At 43.8% G+C, this 15,492-nt stretch overlaps 1 protein-coding gene across 1 annotated transcript in view; it reads left to right on the top strand.

Annotated features, from left to right (window-relative positions):
- DCAF12 (DDB1 and CUL4 associated factor 12) overlaps nucleotides 1-15,492 on the top strand; it is a 43,174-nt gene that overhangs the window by 16,273 nt on the left and 11,409 nt on the right. The window contains exons 5-7 of the mRNA XM_075932785.2: nucleotides 10,076-10,269; nucleotides 12,329-12,394; nucleotides 14,271-14,433. Coding sequence (XP_075788900.1) covers nucleotides 10,076-10,269; nucleotides 12,329-12,394; nucleotides 14,271-14,433 — 423 coding nt within the window. The remainder of the gene's footprint in view (nucleotides 1-10,075; nucleotides 10,270-12,328; nucleotides 12,395-14,270; nucleotides 14,434-15,492) is intronic.

Below are 15,492 nucleotides of genomic sequence, written 5' to 3'. Positions count from 1 at the left end.
AAACTCTTTAGGAAAATCAAGTCTTTTTCAATGCAATGAAATTATTAAATCATGCTTTAAACTCTCCCCTCCCTGCAAAAAGCTCCATACGGATGCAGTTATGCTGAGCGCCTTTAAATCTCATTAACGTAGTTCTTAGTGTGCATGAGGAAGAGAAGGTATCCTCGTAGGGGAAGTTTCTACATACCCATGCTTATTGTAGAACTAATCACTGGGTTGCCACTGGAAAACTGAATAAAATAAAACAAATCTTGACTGTCGGAGTGTGAAGCCTCCAGGAACATGTTCTCTTCAATACTGAGCAATGTGTAGTACTTGATTCAGCTCCTTTAGGAGGTAAAGTTTGATACCCTTTAATCTTTTTGTAGTCATTAGATATTGGATACCATTCCTCTGTATGTTGAGGGGGAGATTTGGGCTTGACTCTGGGTATATCGCCTCCTAAATTCACCTGAAGCCTCAGTGCTGCTGTTTAAAGTGGCTTGTTTCCAGTCTTGGGTGAATTCTGAACAGTGTTGGTCTTGCAGGGAAACTGGTCCTGTTTTCACACTTCTCTAGCTGAGTAGACCTTTCCTTGACTGTTGGTCTCAGGATTAGAGGCAAGGGCAGGACTGAGTGTCAAGAAAAGCAAGCTAATAAAGCTGGAGAAAACCCTATTCAAAACAATGGGAGGCGGGGAAAGATGGGAACAGCAGAGCAATAAGAAACCTCATAAATGAAGGCTGATGTTTTTTTAAAAAAAAAAAAAAATCATGTTTGTTACCTGCACATAGCTTCATTGTTGTGAATTCAGGTCATTTATACCATGACACACTTCAGGTCAGGTCTTTGGCATGTGTCCATGGGGCGTACAGTTTCTGCTGCCTGGGCATGTTATTAAGGCAACAAATAAATCCAAACATAAATACTGTATTTAAAATTTTAGTCAGCTTGCCAAGCTGTATTCTAGAGAGCTTGTTTATCTGTGGGTCCTGGTGCAGAAAATGCTATGGAATTTAAAAACCTTTTAAATATGAAACTGGAATTATATTTTGCCATTAAAGTTGAGAAGCAGAAATATTTGAAATAAAGCTGCAGGAGGAGTTATCACATGCCTCTATGTAGGCTGAGAAACTGAAAGCAAAATTTCATACCACCTTCTGGCAGGCAGGTGAGCATGATGCGCTGAGGGAAAGGAGCTGTCAGGTCAGATGGCCAGCCACTTCCCCTAGGTTGGGGTTAGAGGCCTACCAGCCTCTGAAGTCTCAGGGAGACCTGTTGTATCCTTCTCTGGGGAATGCAGAGTGGGCTGGAGGATTGGCTTTCCATGTCACTTTTTGCTGGTGTTTAGAGAGAGGTGAGGGTCAACTTCCACTCAAGTGTCTAGAGTGACTTATTAAAGGAATTCATAGACCTAAAACTAAACCTCTTTTGATCTACGGTAGCCTTGAATGAAGAATATCAGTCATTATAGATAAACAGTAGGCTCTTCTTTGCTAAGAGCTTCTGATAGGATGAGTAATTCTCTAGATATTATAAGCCTAGAGTGACACAGTACTTCTGCCCCTAGCTTCAGGGTTAACCAGTTTAACAAGATACAGTGACGCATTTCTGTGTTAGCAGCAATAAAAAGAACAGCTTCTTTCTAAAGCATATCAGGGTGTTTAGAAATTAATGGGGTGCTATTGAATTACAAATCTCTATAACAAACATGATTATGTTCCATTTAAAAGCCATGGCCATATAAATTAATTGAGCGGTAAGAGACTTCTATCATTAAATGTTATTGGGAAGCCCTTCACTGTGATTGGTATTAGTGGGAGCTGACTGGGTGTATTTGATGATAAAAGACAAAATATGTTGAGCCAGTAATGTCATGCTAGCATATCCATTTTATGCTTACATAAGTGTACCAAAACCTAAAATTTAGATGGGTGCTGAGACTGACTTAGCCCTTTCCATGTTTAAAGGTACACTGACCTCATATGAGCAGAGCCATGTGTAAATCACCAATTCATGGAGAGCACAGAAATCATGAAAATTCCTCTTCTCCCAACACTACAAATTGATACAAAAAGTAACTTAAAGTTTAAGGATGACATGGATATTTATTGAATTTACTTGTAAATGTCATTCTATGCAAGCTCCGGAATTCCATGCCTTGCCATTAAAGGTATCCTGTATTTTCTTTAAAAATTTACAAACGAAAAATTTACAAAGGAGGAGGTCTCCATCTGGTATTGCGAAAAGTGGAGGCAAAACTGAGGCACAGATGGAAGTATGTTGTCTCAGAGCTGGTAATAAGACTTAATTCCTTGTGCCCAGACTTCTGCTTCTATATTATCAGTGTAGGCCTATTTAAATCAAGGTGACTTTTAGTCACACATTTTAAATTATTACGGGTAAAGCCTCTATTTAAATCACTCATTTTAATCACCTTTTCCACTTGTACTTATTGTCTACAGAAAGGTGCATTCTTACTGGTAGACAGTCATCAAAACATGTTGATTTCCAAGTCAATAGAGCCTGTATGCTAATTTGGTATGTCTTTTTGCTACTTAGAGGAGGGTACACTGTAACAGAAGACCTTTATTTAAGCAGTTGTATAGCTTAGTATTTTCAATGTTCTCTAACTGCACGTTTTAGTGTTAGAAAATGGTGAATGATATATTGTCTGCCTGTTAGACAATTAACTTTTTGCTCATGATTTGTCAAGTTGCATTAGGACGGTAAGTTGAGTAAAAAAATATTTTTATGAAACAAAACCATCTGAAATGCTTTGGCTGCACAAACTTTTCTTACCAAAATACAGTCCGCATTTACAGCTAAAGGAATAGAAAAAGTAACTGTAGTCAGTGAATTAAACTGATTCTCAGGTCACCTTGGAAAATTTTCAAATTTCATGGAGTGACTAGAGCTGAAGTAAGTTCCTAGTTGCCTAAGTGTCTTGAACATGAGTCTCTTAAGTTACTTAGGCAGTTATTCAAACTCTTAACTCTCAGAACGGAAGAGACACAAGCTTCCCTGCTTTTTAAACTCCCAGTCGATTTCTCAATTTGGTGTGAATTAGAGTATTTTCTTCATTTGGACTTACTGTGCCTGCAGAGGAGGCTACTGCTGTCGAAAGCTAGTTTAGCACTTCAACAAATTCGATACTGGTTGAAGTTCTCTCATCCAGGGCTCTATGGTCTGGCAATATCTGTGGTCCAGCAGGACGACAGATGTTGCTAGATCAGAAAGCCCTAGCCCCAGAGGTAGAATGTGGCTGGGAGTGTTGCTGGTCAGGTCTGTGGCAACCTGCAGGGCCTTTGACCTGGGGTTAGGTAGCCACAGGAGCAACTGCCCCAGCGTGGGACTCAGGGAACCCAGCTGAGAGCAGCTGCTACCATGCGGGACTGGGTGCAGGGAGCAAGAGCCCCAAGGGGCAGCAGAGCCAGGCAAGTGAGCCAGAGGAGGTCAGGCCTCTGGGCTGTCCTGGGGCAGCAGCCAGGAGAGGGGCCCTGGGAGATCCCGGATGCCTGACCTTCCTGGTTGGCAAATTCCTTTGTTTGGGACCACTTAAGTCCAGAGGGTGCCAGACCAGGGAGGTTCAACCTGTACTTAGCTAGTGACTTCCTCAAATTCAGTGGGGTGAAACATCAGCAAACAAATTGTGCTTTGAGTGACTAACCTCCAGCCCTAACCTATTTTAGTTGTATGCAGTGTGGCTGTTGCTGTTGGTCCCAGGATATTGGAGAGACCAGGTAGATGACTTACAGCTTTTATTGGACCAGCTTCTGTTAGTGAGAGACAAGCCTTTGAGACACAGATCTTGGCTCTCCCATCAATAGACGTTGGTCCAATAAAAGATACTTCCTCGCCTCCCTTGTCTCATTATTATTGATTGGTGTTTATTAGATGCCCATGTCACAGCAGCATCTTCTTGATGCATTGGGGTGAGAATACTGGTGAGAAAATTAGGTGGAACAAGTTCTAAATGGAATGGCTTTTATACTTCCTGCAATTTAACTTTAGGTATCTCTTCCTTCCGTATCTCTTGCAATTTGTTCCAACTTTGAACAGTCTCAGCAATCTTTCTGCAGTAAGTCCAAGGCTATGGAAATAAATTTCAGTATATTCAGCATATCTTCTACATTTCTCTTTAGTCAGATGTTGACTACTTTGGCTGTGAGATCTATTTTGTCATGATTTTCTTAACAAATTGTCATCACAATAGGCCAGTTCTTAATAAATAACTCAAAATAGTCAACTCTTGGATTTCATTGTACTACTTGGGGGAGAATTAGTTTCATAGAATCATAGGAATGGAAGGGACCGTGAGAGATCATCTAGTCCCCTGCACTCTTGGCAGGATTAAATATTAACTAGACCTGTGGTCACCAACCCATCGATTGCGATCGACTGGTCGATCATGAGGCCTCGACCAGTCGATTGCCAGGCGTTCGGGCACTCCCACTCTCCGTCCTCCCCCCCCCCCCCCCCCAAGAAGCCCCACTATCTACCTCTAGTGTAGTGCCAGCTTCCCGCAGGGTGGACAGAAGCCTGCGTCACTTCCCTTATCCCTGATATGATCCCTTATCCCTTCGTCTCTTCTCCACATGAAACAAACCTAAATTCTTTCAATCGTCCTTCATCTGCTATATATTGAAGACATTTTTGTCTGATTGTTCAAGAACTCCTAAACTGTAAGAGCTAACACCACCAAATTGGACTGCCCCAGCCCTGAGCCTCCCACCTCCCCAGTTGCGCTGTAGGGAAAGAGTGAGTGTGGAGAGGCTGAAGCCCTCTCCCCCCCCCCCCCCCCATATTCGTACAGGAACATTGCTGGCTGTTCGCTTTTGTCAGAGAGCAAGGGGAAAGCGCACTGTTTGCTGCATTCCTCACTCTGGCTGGGGAGGGCAGGGGAGGGGGACACAGACGAAACCTGAACCCCTCCCCTACCTGTGCCTGCTAAGCTGCAGCGGCCATGGAGAGGCACTTCTCACCTGGCCCGAAGTTGCTGCGGTGAGAGGGCCGAGGTAGTACTCTCCTCGGAGTAGTTTGCATACTTGAACCCCTCATCCCAGCCGCACCCAGAGCAATGATTTATTATGAAGCCTGTACATTTTCATGTTGTTTTCCAATAAACAAAAATTGAGTTATGGACTCGAGCAACACTGGGTAAATCTTGTACTAGGTCATGGTTTTTTAGACCTTTAAATTTTGTTGCTCTTTTCTGGACCTTCTCCAATTTCTCACCATCTTTCCTGAAATGTGATGCCTAGAACTGGACACTATACTCCAGTTGAGGCCTAATCGGTGCAGAGTAGAGCGGAAGAATGACTTCTTGGGTCTTGCTCACAGCACTCCTGTTAATGCATCTCAATCTTTTTTTTTAAAGCAACAGTGTGTCACTGGTTATACACATTTTGCTTGTTGTCTACTGTGATCCCTAGATCCCGTTCTGCAGTATTTCTTCCTAGACAGTCACTTCCCACTTTGTATGTATGCATCTGACTGTTCCTTCCTAACTGGAGCACTTTGCATTTGTCCTTGTTAAATTTCATCCTATTTACCTCAGACCACTTCTCCTGTTTGTCCAGATCATTTTGAATTATTATCCTAGAAGTGGCAATAAAACTTGTATCAGTTGTTCCTGTAAGATAAGTGGTTCTCAGCCTTTCCAGCCTACTGGTCTGCTTTCAGGAGTCTGATTTGCCTTGCTAACCCTGAAGTTTCACCCCACTTAAACTACTTGCTTGCAAAATCAAAAATGCAGAAGTGGCTTGGCTTACACTATTAGTGACAAGGGGTTTTCTCATTTTTTTTACCACAATTATAAAATAAATCAATTGGAATATCAATATTGTACTTGCATTTCAGTGGATAGTATAGAGAATAGTATGAACTCATTGTATGAAATATTAGTTTGTACTGACTTTGCTAGTGTTTTACAACAGGCGTCATATAAAGCACAGCAAATATCTAGATGAGTTGAGATGCCACGCCTCCCTCCCCCAACTGATTGAGACTGAGATAGAGAATCCAACCTTCTGTTGGTACACAAGCACATGTTAGGTGGAGAAACTTAGAGTAATTCACTATCAAGACTCAGTTAATTTTCTGTCTCGATTTGTTGCACACAGTTCAATTTCCTTGTTATACACTGTGTCCAGCAATGTTTGCTCTGCTGGGTGGGGCCTGATCATAATAATTGAACCATGTCAATGAAATGTTTACTCTCAACAAGAGAAAAGGGAGAGACGTTCTTACATAAATAACTGAGCACTCTAGAAGTTTAGCTGATCCTAATCGGGAACTCATCTGTAGCTTTACTGGATGAGGAAGAAAATCTTTCTGATCTAAGTTACTCGCTGATGTAGTTGAGTTTCAACACTGTTGGGGAGACCCGCAGTTGACTTTGAAGTTGTGGACATTGCAGATGATGGACATTCATCCCTGTAGTGTCTAAATTGGACCCTAAAACAAATTGGTAAACACTAATTACTCTCAGAGTGTTGCTCAGGGCACTGTCTTCTAAAGTTCTAAAAGAAAGATTCATCCTTCTGCAGCTGTTTGTTATACAATCTATTCTAAACCCAGCTTTGTAGGGAAAATTATTGTAAGAGTTATCTAAATCTATTATTCTGAAAATCAAGATAAGCGAGCTTTTCCCCTTCTGCTCCATAAGAGGTTTCTGTCCTCCCTGAGCTCGCCTTAATCTGTTAAACCCTTATCTCCTGCAACGTATCAAACAACTTGGAAAAACCCGCTTTCACACATACCTAATAAAACTTTACTTTTAAACAGGAAATCTTCACCTCGGAAGCTTGCTTATATTGAGCAATTAGAATGATTACTGGACTTTTGAAATTACAGTAAAAATGTAATGGATAAATACTCCCACCACCAATTAATATATTAATATTTTGAAATTCAGCAGAAGTCCAACCAAAACACACATGACAAACTGTTATCATTTATTAGCATAATAAAACCTGTTAGGCAGATTGTAAGAATGGTTCAAAATTAAGATGACCCATAATGTTCACACATGGTAACATCAGTTTGAGTTGTTGTCTTTTGAGGAGCATTTATGATGACGTTTGATTCTGACAATCTGGCCTAGCATCTTTGTTGCTGTGACGGGTTGAATCTCAGAAGTCCCCTTGAAGTTATCCCCTGGTCTGCTGATCATGCCAGTGATGCCTGCGTTCCTGCTCTCTGGGGCTCCCCACCACCCTGTCGGGCTGGGCCAGATCCTTTGGTCTCCCCCAACCAAAGTGCAGAATTGGAATAATTCCCCCCCTGCAGAGCAGCACAGACACTGAACCAGTTGAGTTTTGGGAGGGCTCAGTTATAAGGACTCAGCACCTAGGAAAACAGCCCTCAAAAAGGACCAAAACCCTAAACAAATCCATCTTACTGTATGTAAAAGACTTTCACAGTGAAAGCTCATAAGGTCTGCCCACTTAACCAATGAAAGAGACACACAGTGGTTGCTCTTTCCCAAGTGACAGTTCTTTACACTGGGCTTGATACTTAATAATCAAGTGGTTTTTATAAGAATAGGATTTAAGTAGTTGCAAGACTAGAGGCTTCACTCTAAAGGATGTTGTCCCTTTTTCCCCACAGTGTCTTGCTTTGACACCATTGTTGCTCCTTTCTGGTTGCATACTCTGATCCTTTCTTTTTATTGTACGATTCCCTTTCCTCCTCTCTCTTCCCCGCCTCCTCTCCCCCCATGCTCATTGTCCTCAGGAATATGTAAGCATAAGAAATTCAGAATATTTCTGTTGTGTAACCCACATGCCATTTGCACAGCAGCATTTGATCTGTTTAGAGGCTGAGGGGGGCGGCAGTTGGGTAACTAATGAATCTGGATTGGTACTCTCTTCATATTCTGTATATTTATACCTGCCTCTAGATTTTCCACTACATGCATCTGAGGAAGTGAGTCTTTGCCCACAAAAGCGGATGCTCCTATAAATCTGTTAGTTTAAGGTGCTACAGGACTTCTCGTTGTTTATGCAGATTCAGACTAACATGGCTATCGTTGTGATACTAATGGATTTTTGAGAGTTCAGTCAATCCAATTTCTGGGAAATGCTTTAAAACAGAGTTTTTGGACCAACCAGATGGTGGGATGAGCATGATGAGATGCATGGTTTTCCTGGAGTCCTAGGCTGGGTCCCCGTACCTGTGATGAGTTGGCCAGTCCTTTGCATCCGTTCCCCATTGCACAAGCTTCTAATACAGTATGAGCTATTGTCACCCTTATAAAGCTTGGCAGCCAAATCTAGGAGTGTTTTCCCCAATTCTTTCTTTTGAAAAGCAGCTTTTAACTACAACTTTTGACAGGTTCATGCATTCAGCATATTTCATTTTAAACAGTTTAAAAAAAAACAAATAAAAAACCAGAATTGTTTACTTATAAAGACTGTCTCCTCTGTCTTGCTTGCTTGCCTGAAGTTCTCATTGCACACTATAAAAAGGATACTCTTGCTAACTGGTGTTTGCAAACCCAGTAAGAGAACTAAAATGGCTGCTAGTTTGAAGATTCTGCTTGCTCAGTCTCTTGTCATCTGAGTTTGTGGGTACAATTAGGGCTTCTCTAAACACAGAGGTTGCACTGGTTTAACCAAAATCAGCTTAGAAACTGGTTTAGTTACCACAGTGCAATCCACTGTAAAACTAGACAGTTTTAAACATGTATCTGTAAATATACAGGCAGTCCCCGAGTTACGCGGATCCGACTTATGTCGGATCCGCAGTTACGAACGGGGATTTTCTCACCCCGGAGGACTGGAGCGGCGGGATGCCTGGTCCCGCCGCCCGCCTCCTCCGGGGCGAGAAAAGCTGCTCCCCGTCTCCCTGGTCTGCTGGGGGAGCTAGCAGGCCAGGGAGACGCGGAGCAAAGCCGCGGAGGACCCGGGGCCGGACCCGCGGCGCTGATCTGGAAGCGCCGCGGTCCTGCCCGGGTCCTCCGCCGCTTTGCTCCGTGTCTCCCTGGTCTGCTGGGGGGGACGCAGCTAGTGCCCTCCCCCCCCCAGCAGACCAGGGAGACATGGAGCAAAGCCCGGGGCCTGTGGTAGAGCAGGTGGGGCGCTGCCGGTTGGTCCCGCAGCACTGCTCCTTGGCGCTACTGGACCAACCCGGCAGCACTCCAGCTGCTCTGCCCCAGGAGTCCTGATTCAGCCGCTGCTGATCAGTTTCAGCAGTGGCTGAATCAGGACACCTGGGGCAGAGCAGCTGGGGTGCTGCTGGGTTGGTCCAGTAGCGCGGCCGCTCCTCCGCGCTACTGGACCAACCCAGCAGCACCCGAGCTGCTCTGCCCCAGGCATCCCCAAGTCAGCCGCTGCTGAAACTGACCAGCGGCTGACTGCAGGAAGCCCGAGGCAGAGTTGCTCTGCCCCGGGCTTCCTGAAATCAGCTGCTGATCAGTTTCAGCAGCAGCTGACTTGGGGACGCCTGGGGTTCTTAAGTTGATTCTGTATGTAAGTCGGAACTGGTGTCCAGATTCAGCCACTGCTGAAACTGATCAGTTTCAGCAGCGGCTGAATCTGGATGCCAGTTCCGACTTACATACAGATTCAACTTAGGGACTGTAGGTTTGTTCTTATCTTGTACGTAACCCGGGGACTGCCTGTACTACAAGCTAAATCCATAGAAGCCAGGTTTAAACCTACTGTAGTGTTCATCCAGGTGGTTTCCACTGGTTTAACTAAACCAATTTGAAAAAGCACCTTTAGTTACAAAGTGCAACTGTTCCAGCCATCTCTGAGCTGCTGCCAGATGTGGGTTCTCTGAAGATGCAAGCTCTAGTTTGCTATTCCTGACTGCTGCTAGAAGATCTCAAAATAGCTTGGTTGACTTCGCTGTATGTAGCCATTGGCAAATGTTAATGAGACCAATTAACTTCTATTTGGCAGCTTTCAGATACTATGCTCTTATTGGTCCTTATTAATATTTGAGGACTAACAATGTGTTCAGCTAGACTAACCGAATAGTACTCTGTTCTTACCTTCGTATGGCCACATCTTGCTTGCTTGACATTCGATCGTCAGTCGGGAAGCTGTGTGTGCCTAACACATGCTGTAGTGTCTTTTCTATCCAGGTTCCCGGGACGGCTCAATGGGTCTCTGGGAGGTGACAGACGATGTGCTGACGAAAAGTGACGCCAGACACAACCTGTCTCGGGTCCCTGTCTATGCTCACATAACTCACAGGGCGCTGAAAGATATCCCCAAGGAGAACACCAACCCAGACAACTGCAAAGTCCGAGCACTGGCATTCAACAATAAGAACAAGGTCGGTACGATACAAGCAGGGAACTTGAGACTAGTGAAATGGAAACCTTTCAGCCAGGGGCCATCCCCACCAGTGCTGATGCCCTTCTCAGCCCAATACCAGCACACACACCCTGTGTGGGGAGCAGCCATGCTAGGAAGGATGGGGCGGGCTGCGGGGCAGGCTGTGGAGCAGGGAGTTGCCATCTCTCCTGGACTGGTGGACTAGATGCCATTTGCTGCAATCCTAGGGCAGGGAGGGAAACTTACCTGCAGCAGGCGGAAGGTACAGGCACGGGTCGGAGGAGCAGTAGGCGGTGGTGCTGCCAGCTGGAGTGAGGTGGCCCTTTTAAAGGGAAATCGCTGTTTATCTTCAGCCACCAGTTGTTCATGCCATTTGCAGCTGCTTGGTGAGTGGAGGCTGGGTGCAGCCTGCAGGGCGGGGAGGCAGTCAGATGATGGCACCAGTGCTGAGCCCCTGGGTTGGGGAGGGGCGGCAGAAGAGACCCACAATCCTCCCTAGGCATACATAGCATATGGTGCCCCAAATGAATGGCGCTGTACACAGAGGTGTATGCCTAAGGACACCCCTGCTTTCAGATTGTAAAACTGGATACAAAATTCATCTGGAATCGCATTAGTAAATGATCAACAGACCTGTATTTGTGGTATGTTTTGGTTGCTGATTCTTGTGTCTTCCCCTTCTGATGCTGTCTCTTGTCTGTTTCTTTTGCCTTTGATTCAGCCCCTATCTGTTCATTAATGGCAAACACAAACTCTACATCTAGAAGGAAGAGCTGTCCTGTCAGTTTTCTGGTTTTAAGTTCTTTGGCCCATTTTTCAATGTCTCTACAATAAGTACAATAGGCAAAATACTAGGCTGGTTTCCCCACTCTGAACTGGCATACTAATTCCCTTGCTGTGTGCTTGTTAATAGCTTTGTAACTGATCAGTGCATGCTTATCAGTGACTAGTAGTGAGCATGCAACTGATTTGACTCCTAAGAATTAGTTTTTTGTTCTTGGTATTTCTCAAACTGTAAAAATGTGAAACTGTTCCTTACAAACTAACTAATACTAATTGTTAGGGAAGAGGATGTGTCTTCTAAAAGACTCGATTGTTTTAACAAACAGTCACACTTACCTACAATCTTACTTAATATTTGTCATTGTTTCAGGGTCCAGTACTGGGAATTGCCAGTGCTCACTTGTAGTGCATTTTTACACGTGTGTGTGCAGGGGGCAGGAGGGGAAGGCACTTGATGTAACAAGGATCTTAGAGTCTCTAAGCTACTATTTGGCTTTAGGCTTTCCATTTCACTTCTGTCCCTTCCATGCTATTGTGCTCCACTGAAATCAGTGTGCAACTAAGGTTTATCTTGTACAAATTTATCAGTAGTTCCAGGTAGCATTCACCTGAATGTTCTGTGGCAGGGTCAGTCCCCACTCCTGGGTCCCAGGCCCCTGTTCTGCCCACTGTCCTGCAGTTTAGGGGCTGTGGTATGTCCCACTTGCCTTTTCTTGGCATTTGGCCTTCTGTCCCTCTGCAAAATAAAGATGCGTTGAGGCCAATGCCCCTGGCCAGTCAGGGCTGAGTAAACAGTCCTCCTCAGCCACCAGGTGAAGTTTCTGTCCATCTGTAGGAAAGGGAGCCTCAAAATGCTCCCTGCCGGAGCCCCTCACTTCACCAGCACTGCAGGAGTGGTTCTGCTCAGCTCCTCTTGATTCTCCTGATCAGTTGTTAGTTCCTCTCCATCTCCACTCTCCAAACTCCTTCCCCACTCTCCCTCATCTTCCCCCACTGGGAAGCTTTTTAAAGAGGTCCAGTGGCAGCCTGAAGTCAGCTCATCTGGCCCTTGATTGATTTATAGCCACCGCAGCTGCTCCTAATTAACAAGGGCCATTGCTGGGTGGTGGTTTTTTCCCTGGGTTGCCTTTCTCCTCTTCTATCAAGCCCTTTAACCTGTCCTGTCACAATTCAATTCAAGACACTAAAGTTGCCTTTAAGCAGCTGCTTTGCATTGAAATGTGTTTTGTTAGCTTCCATATTATTATATATTCTAACTTTTTTTTTTCTTCTAGGAGCTAGGAGCTGTGTCCTTGGATGGGTACTTTCATCTTTGGAAAGCAGAACACACACTCTCAAAGGTAGTCCATCTCTTGTGTTGATTATACATTTCAATTGTTAACCTACCAGTTATGGTTGCTTCCCTACCATGTGTTTGTATAGACTCCAAACGCTGTGTCTACATTGGCAAGATTTTGCGCAAAAGCAGTCGCTTTTGCGCTAAATCTTGCCGCCTGTGTACACTGGCCGCAAGTATTTGCGCAAGAACACTGACGTTCTACTGTATCAAATCAGTGCTGCTTGCACAAATACTCTGATGCTCCTGCTCAGGAATAAGTCCTCTTGCATAAGTGTTCTTGCACAAGAGGCCAGTGTAGACAGGTAACATCAATTGCTTGCGCAAGAAAGCCCGATGGCTAAAATGGCCATCGGAGCTTTCTTTCGCAAGAGAGCATCTACACTGGCACAGATGCTTTTGCACAAAAGCAAATCTTTTTTGCAAAGGCACATGCCAGTATAGATGCTCTCTTCCGCAAATACTTTTAACGCAAGAGTTTTTGAGTTAAAAGTATTTGTGCAAAATCATGCCAGTGTAGATGTAGCCCAGCAGTGTCTGTAAAACACTTGCCCTAAACCTTGATTTGAAGGCTGAAAAGTTTCATAGAAAAGGCTGTTTCAAGAGCACTGGACACATGAGTATTTATTTCCCTTTTGAGGGAGGGATGCTCCTAACTTCTTACCAATTTTGGACGAACTAGGAGCGTTCACTTGTCTTTTCTAGCGTTAGTTATATTTAGGATTTTCAACATGAGGAAGTTGCACTGGTTTAGCTTAGGTCTGGTCTATATTTAAAACTTATACCAGCACAGCTGTGTTGGCTAGGAGAGTGAAAAATCCTAGCAAGCAAAGCTTTGCTGGCAAAACCCCGGTGTAAATGCACTTATGCTGAGAGTATACCTTTTAACATTTAGCTTTTGTTGTTCAGGGGGTGGTTTTCCTATGCTGGCTGAATTCCTTGGCTACATCTACATTGGCATGATCTTGCGCAAATACTCTTTAACGCAAGAGTTCTTGCGTTAAAGTATTTGCGCAAGAGAGCGTCTACACTGGCATGTGCTTTTGCGCAAGAGCATCCGTACCACTGTAGATGCTTTCTTGCGCAAGAAAGCTCTGATGGCCATTTTAGCCATTGGGCTTTCTTGCACAAGAAATTCATGTTGCCTGTCTACACTGGCCTCTTGTGCAACAAGAGTGGGAGCATCATAGTTCTTGTGCAAGAAGCACTGATTTCACACATTAGAATGTCAGTGTTCTTGCACAAGAACTCCCCACCAGTGTAGACAGGCAGCAAGTTTTTGCGCAAAAGCAGCCGCTTTGGCGCAAGATCACGCCAATGTAGACACAGCCCTTCTGCCCATGTATGCTCCATCTACAATAAAAGACTAATCCAAAAGACTCTAGTGTAGACATGGCCATAAGATGTAATTTCAAATTGACTTAGACTGGTACAAACTATTGTTGACGCTTATTTTCAACTAGGCTTACATTGATCTTCCTTAAGTTAATAAGGGACATATTTCAATAAAAATGTCTACACAGGGCGTTGCACCAGTTTTACTAAGCCTGTTTAACTAAACCAGTACAGTTTCTGCATGCAGACAAGGTCTAAACGCCGATCTCCCTCCCTTCCTGCTGTCAGTTGCAATTTTCAGCTTTTTCTCCCTTGACCGAGTGGCGTTACCACCTCCCCTGTCCCCCTCTCTCTTTCAGGTCTTCATTCTATAGGACAAACACCTTCTTCCAGAAGAGTTTCCAAGTCCATGTTACTACTTGAGTGTAGTCTCCTCCAATATGGTTTCAAGGATATTTAGGTTTTTTCAGTTGCTTGCATCCTTTCTTTCTCCCCTTCCGCTGATACATTTTTCAGAATTAACTTCTCGCTCCATTTATTTCCAGCTACTTTCCACCAAGTTGCCGTACTGCAGAGAGAATGTGTGTCTGGCCTATGGTCAGGAGTGGTCAGTGTATGCAGTAGGATCTCAGGCACATGTCTCCTTTCTGGATCCAAGGCAACCTTCCCACAATGTTAAATCTGTCTGCTCCAGAGAACGAGGCAGTGGTAAGGAAATTTTGAAGTTTTAAATTGTTCAACTTTCCACCAAGGTGACAGTCAGGGCTGCAATAAAACACATTAGGCTAGTAAATATCAAAGCTTTTGCTATGAACTAGAGGTCAGTAGGCATATATGTAAATTTAAACTTTGCACCAATATTCCTCAAACAAAACCAATCCAACAGTGTCTCTGAAGCTTGTGGATAGAAATAATCACCTAGCTCTTTAATCGGGCCTAATTAAAATTTCTTTGTTTAGACATTTTCATGCTTAAAGGAATGGTATCCCATCGGAAGCTTTTATTGTTACTCGTAACATAGATTTCAAATGCATTCGATTTTCAGTATCTGTTAGTGCTCTGTTAACTTCTTGCCTTTGTGTTGGTTTAATCACCTTCATTCCCTGTAGTACAATATTGAGTTTCAACTCTTCGGGGGAAGAGGACTTTTTTGGTTTTGTTTTTTAATTTGAAATCCACAAAGGACATAGTTTTCTAGGGTGTTTAATTTTTACAAAAGCCTGTTCTTACACAATTTGAGCCAAATGTAAATTGTCTAACTGTAAATTTTTGTACTGTTTTGGATTATACAGGTTTTGAAAGTTAATCCTAAATCTGACTTGGATAAGCAGCCGTATTTTCACAGATGCTGAACATCTGTTGCACCCGTTAACTTCCGTGGGTTTGTGGATGCCTAACCCCATTGAAAATAAGACATATTGGAGTATTGGCCAACAGCTCTTTGCTGCTGAATGTTCCAGTTAGCATATCCAACACTATAGGTGCATTCTAAGTAACGCTTCACAACTTCATTTTGACATGAAAGGGATTAATATGTAAATATTGTTCTGAAAGACTCAATTATCAGGAATTGAGCTGAGGTTTCTGGGCTTTTCCACTGCACCGCTCGATGCCCTCCCCAAATCTAACGTTTCTCCATGTTGGTGTCAAATTGCTCAAGCAGTTGAAGGGGAAAAATGTTAGTGCCCTGAACTTATGGCAGGTCTGCGCTTGAAACACCACTGCAGAACTGCTTTAGTGCTTAAGTGAAGATGCTCCTATGCCAAC

The sequence above is a fragment of the Pelodiscus sinensis genome, chromosome 6 (genome assembly GCF_052426305.1).
Source record: "Pelodiscus sinensis isolate ZL-2025 chromosome 6, ASM5242630v1, whole genome shotgun sequence".
In the NCBI taxonomy this organism is placed as follows: Eukaryota; Metazoa; Chordata; order Testudines; family Trionychidae; genus Pelodiscus; species Pelodiscus sinensis.
The sequence above is the reverse complement of the archived record's forward strand: the minus strand, read 5'-3'. Positions and strand labels throughout refer to the sequence as shown.